The sequence below is a fragment of the Phallusia mammillata genome, chromosome 3, assembly GCF_965637545.1.
Source record: "Phallusia mammillata chromosome 3, kaPhaMamm4.hap1.1, whole genome shotgun sequence".
Taxonomy (NCBI): domain Eukaryota; kingdom Metazoa; phylum Chordata; class Ascidiacea; order Phlebobranchia; family Ascidiidae; genus Phallusia; species Phallusia mammillata.
In genome coordinates, this window is record NC_137254.1 from 20,821,913 (window position 1) to 20,827,381 (window position 5,469).

General features: G+C 36.3%; 1 protein-coding gene across 1 annotated transcript; it reads left to right on the plus strand.

The window, feature by feature from the left end:
* On the plus strand, positions 1-3,396 carry LOC145218576 (uncharacterized). Its single transcript, XM_080085987.1, has 8 exons — positions 1-109; positions 273-431; positions 720-887; positions 1,177-1,509; positions 1,810-2,010; positions 2,198-2,338; positions 2,483-2,632; positions 2,983-3,396. Exons 1-8 carry the CDS (start codon positions 46-48, stop codon positions 3,228-3,230), a joined length of 1,464 nt encoding a protein of 487 aa, XP_079942113.1. The 5' UTR covers positions 1-45; the 3' UTR covers positions 3,231-3,396.
* Positions 3,397-5,469: the final 2,073 nt, after the last annotated feature.

Below are 5,469 nucleotides of genomic sequence, written 5' to 3' on the forward strand. Positions count from 1 at the left end.
ACAACTGTCAAGTGTAAACTGTTCGTAAAAATACAAAAACGAAACATGAAGATCTTCATCTGCCTGGCGACTGCCTGTCTCCAGTTTTTCGTTCTGTCCAAAGCTTGTGGTAAGCAAAATGTGTATAATTAACTAGTGCTAACCATGACCATAATTTAGCCAAAAGCGTACACTTTGCCTTAAATTTATTGTACGTGAAAGAAATCCTTGAAAGTGTGAAATTCATGTTAAAAATTTGCTCCAGTTAAATTAAAATTCATCTTGAAATACAGACCCAGATTGCAAGGACAAAGTCACCAACTGTGATTTGGATGTCATTACCCAAAACTGTCAAAATCCCTTCATCGGTTACTTTGTCAGAACCAGGTGTCCTGCTGCATGTAAAGTGTGTACGCCATGTGCACCTGTCCAACCCAGATCTTGTACACCAGGTATGAAACATCAAAGAGTTGGACTATTGTATATTTTCAAAGAATAAAACAAGGAGATAAAAAACAAATTTTGTACATCAAAACCATATTGATAAATGTTTCGACCTATAAGATCTCAATACTGCAGCTGGCCGTATATGCGCTAGTGTTGCCAAAACAAATTAAAATCTGAAGTAAATGTAACTGTGGTCTGAAATGGCAGTGTAAGTTAGTTTTTCCGAAAGCTGCCCAGATGGCCATTATGACTGAAAAGGTTAAATTTGAGATAACTTAAAACGACCCTTGCAGAAAACGACCCTTGTCAAGACAAGTCTAAAAACTGTTACCTGTTTGCCCCCACTCACTGTCAATCTTCCAATCCCATCACAAAAGCATTGGTTAAAAGGAATTGTAAAAAATCTTGTCGACTTTGCACACCCTGTGAATCTCTTCTTGAACCACCACCTTGTGACCCAGGTAAGAAAAAGTTGCTAAACTATTTATAACTTACCATTTTAAATATTCATTCCGACGATTATTTAATTTTTTTGAAAGCGTTGTTGATTATTTATAATTTAAATCCGCAGAAATATACCAAAGGAACTTATTTTCAATTCAAAGTAAAAACACTAAATTTTTGTTTTACATGACAAATTTCACTATGAATTTCCAAATAAGAAAAGATTTACAACAAGCCTATAATGAACATGTATACTTGCCTTACTTAAAATTTACTTCCATTAAAATCATTTTTGTGTCTTTCTAGAATGCGCCGACAAACTGACCGAGTGTCCACCATGGTCTGAAGGAGGTTATTGCAAGAATCCTTTGCACGCGAAATTTATGAAGAAAAACTGCCCACTTAGTTGTGGTGTATGTACTCAATGTCTACTCGTAAGACCCCCTAAAGTTCCTCAGCCAGAAATACGACCACCACAACCTGTCACAACCACGGAACCAGTGGTTATCGTTACCACGGAAGAGCCAGCACCAGAAACCACCATGCAATCAGTCGTAACTACTGCTTCAGCACCACAAACAACCGGACGATCAGTAAGAACCACGGCGCCAAAGCCAGAAACAACACCACAAATGACCGGTAAGTAATCTAAAAAATAATATAACGACTATACGTCTTTTTTTGCTAAACCAGAATTTAAACTAGAATCTCCCAGTTCGTTGCTTTGTGCATGAAGACTACAAAGAACCTAATGCTTATTGATTTAAAATTAATAAAACATCAAATCATTCACCCTTATGAGTTCAAGAAATTTTATCAGTTCCGGCATTGTCGGTATCTTAATAAGATATATATCTTGAACTTGATGTTTAATACAGTTGAGAATTCTCGGAATTTATGATTTTTACATGAAAACTATAATAGCAATTTTCACTTCAGGTTCCTCACCTAAATGCATCAGAGGCGAAGCGAGAGAAGCCCACGTTTCTACTCAATGTCTGAACGCTCACAACTACTATCGGTGCCTGCACGGTTCCAAGCCATTGAAATACGACTACAGACTCCAAAAAAGTGCTGAGAATTACGCCAAGAAGCTCGCACAGATGGGTTCCGTCACAAACCTCGAATCCTCTATAATCGGTAAAGAAGCCGGGATGTCTACTATACTTTATTTAAATTACCTGAGTGCAACATTCGCAAAAATTTCTTATGTATATCGCTTTGGAATGGCAACATTTTATACCTACGCAAGCGTTGGAACAAAATATTATGTTTTTGCAGTCAACCATTATTGCTAACTTTTAATTTTGCATTTTGTTTCATGAAGGACTTGACCGTGCTGATGTAATTGGCGAGAACCTGGCCGCTTCAACTGATAAAGATTATTCAATTAGTCAGGCAATTACTGCGTGGTACGCCGAAAGTATGACATACAACTACGGAATAGAAGAGGTAGAAGAAGCTTCAGGTACGTTTCTCCCTACAACTGATATTTTTTTTCAAAAATTTAGATTTCTCAAAAAGAGTCAAAATTTGTAGCTTACTTGTAAAAGTAAAAAAAATCGTTGATCTCTTAATTCTTGTCGTTTCAAAATGATCGTTTTCTTCGCAGCTCATTTCACCCAGATGATTTGGAACGAAACCAAAAGTATCGGTTGTGCCCTACGCAAAGTAAACAACAAGATCTTCGCAGTTGTTCATTACGAAGTAGGCGGAAATGAACCGGGTTTCTTTATTGACAACGTCGGCATCCCCAATGAAGGTAAATATAATTCCTAATGGTATAATTAGACATCTCAACATAAGGTATGTAAAAGTGTTTGAAACACTATAGGTAATCGTTACGCATTCAAGCTTTCAGAAAATATATTTGAAGGTACAGAAAAAAGTATTTGATTATTTGAGGATATTAACATATTTTGCACTTTATTGTTGTATCAGGGGGTTAGCAAATGTCTAATAGTTTCATTTCATACATTAAGGCCTAAATTTAAATTGACTAAAAATGCACGATAAGTTTAAATAGGTGTTCTGCTTAAAAGGTTTTCGGGTTGAATTTTGGATGTTAAAAATGTTAAAGCTTTTTTAAACCACGCAACTATATTTTTGCAGATGTTTGTCAAATTGATTGCAATAATGGATACTGCCAGGGAAATGAAGGCAAACATTCCTGCCAATGCGATTCCCGAGAAGGAGGTTACGACGCCCCTATGTGCGCTGAACGATGCGTGGTACAATGTCCAAAACCACAGGGGCACACTGGACAGTGGATGAGCTCATGTGAAGGAAGGTTTCTTTGTACTTGTTCTAAGAAACCAATCCCAGAGCGTAATATTCATGCTGGTGCTTTTTGTCGCTAATTTTGCAGTGTTTCGCACACATATTGTTAAAGTTAATTGGTTTTTACGTTCTGATATTTGGATTTGGACTCAAATGAAACTTTGTAAAATCTTTTTAAAAAAATCTATTCCGCTGCTATTGATTTCATGCTGTAACATAAATTATTTAACTTATTTGTTTGTGTTTTGAACTGCGTTCGCGCAAATAAATAAAACTATTTAATCGTATTTAATTATTGTTAACTCTTTGCTCGATATGAAAGGTATCAAAGTTAATTCAAATGGTTTTATCCATGACAATTAGGCGAAGGCTAAAATGATAGTAATTGACAAAATATCTGCCTTTATTTCTTGAAATTCAATTGTTCAAACAATTTGTAGCAGTAGCGGTGTAACAAACGTATCGGAAAGACAAAAAACATAATCGTAGTGATAATTGGTTCAACAAAACCCGTTTCAGATAGGAAAGTAGGCTTTTGTGGAACGAGTTATTCTCTTTCGTTTTATCACAACAAAAACGACAATCGTTGGCCCACAAAAATATTAAAATGTCTTCTTATAAAATGTACCAAAACACTTTTTGAACCAGTTTTATGCATGCAAATTCTGAATGACCAGGTGAAATTTATGCTAATTGTTACGAAAATACATTACTTTGCAAAAAGCAAAGTATAACTTTAGGTTGGTGACTCGGCCTATAGTTTTCATAAGATGTATATTTAGCTTGGACCGCGAGTATCCGAGAAAATTAAAGGAATTTAGGTGACTCTGTCACAGAAGTTTATTTGCCTAAATTCATTGTTTTTTGAAGTTTCATGCCGAGCAGAATACCATTACAGTGTTCGATTTATGTTAATGGTGTCTGAAGAGTCTCAAACATAACTGCGTCACTACAAATCAAAAAGGTATACCACCGTCCTTAACCTCCCAAGCTCCTGAGCTTGTCAGGACCGAGTCCTGGAACCTCCACACAAGTCTCTTGCACTTCGGTTCGTTTGTTTATTACTTATGAAAGGCACAAGAAAGAATAGGAAGAGAAGAGATCGAAATGAAACAGTGTGGTTTTACATATACCCCGGATAAAGGCGTTAAATCATACACATGTGCTCTTGCCATTGGCTCTTGCACAATTTCCACACAAAGAAGCGTCCAATCACAGCACAGGACAAAACATACGGTAGAAGTTCGCAAACACCAGATCACAATGTCGCATTTACTTAATTAACTGCGACAGGAGGTCCGAAACATGATTTGTCAATAAAGTTGGATTTGGTCGCTACACATTTTAACTTCCTCGCAAGCTTTGAGCTAGCGAGTCAATACGAGCTATTTTGGTAAACAACTATAGCAAAGTTTGCACAAATTATGTCGCAATCGCTACACCAAAACGTCAAAAGAAAATCATTATCTCCAATGTTAATTACATTTAATTGGCTTACGGTAACATGTATACTTATTTTGTAATATTGTTTATATTGTGGGAACACTTTATTTAAAACAGCAGGTAGTCCTGAAGTCCTTATTGCAACTCTGTAATATTTAGAATGAGAAACTATAGGTTATATTCTGGTTCCTGATGGTCTTTAAATGGCTGGCACTGGTCCATTGGTTGCTGGAAGAGAGCAAGGGGCACACACATGGCAAGATTTTGGGCAAAGTCTTCTGATGGAACCTCTCAAGTTGTTGTCATGGCAAAACTTCGGCGCGTAAAACGCCGGGCACAGTCTGTTTTTGTCAACACAGGTGTCGTTTTCTGCACGAATAACATGTTTCTTGTTAGCCATTTTTAATAACTTCTTTTTAGTTTTAGCCTAAAATTACTCCGATTCCCAGCAGTTACATTAAATGCGTTAGTCAGTTGTAATAAACTCACTATCTAATCTTAAACAATGTACATACCACAGTTTTCTTTTCCATGCAGCACCTAGTAATGAGCGGACAGTAGCTTGAAAAGTGCAATTTCCGAGAGCGACAAGAGACAGAAGGATAAAAAGCTTCATTTTTTAGCGAATTTGTTAATTTGAAGGCGATAAAAAACTTTTGCAAGCCCAGTATAAGATCGTTTTTCACGAGTTTTTGAAATAAATGGCATAGAAATATCGAAAATAAAAAATAATTTTTAATTCTGATCTTGGTTATTTTAACTACAAACTCTACATCCGCGAACTGAGTTTAAAACTATCACAGCACAGAACAAAACATACGATAAAAGTTCGCAAACACCAGATCACAAAGTCGCATTTACTTTCTTATTAACTGC

Bases quoted from the DNA above. Each gene is read 5' to 3' on its own strand.
- LOC145218576 (XM_080085987.1), top strand. From the start codon at position 46: ATGAAGATCTTCATCTGCCTGGCGACTGCCTGTCTCCAGTTTTTCGTT. The intron at 888-1,176 runs GTAAGAAAAAGT...GTGTCTTTCTAG, and splicing joins ACCACCACCTTGTGACCCAG to AATGCGCCGACAAACTGACC. The intron at 1,510-1,809 runs GTAAGTAATCTA...TTTTCACTTCAG, and splicing joins AACAACACCACAAATGACCG to GTTCCTCACCTAAATGCATC.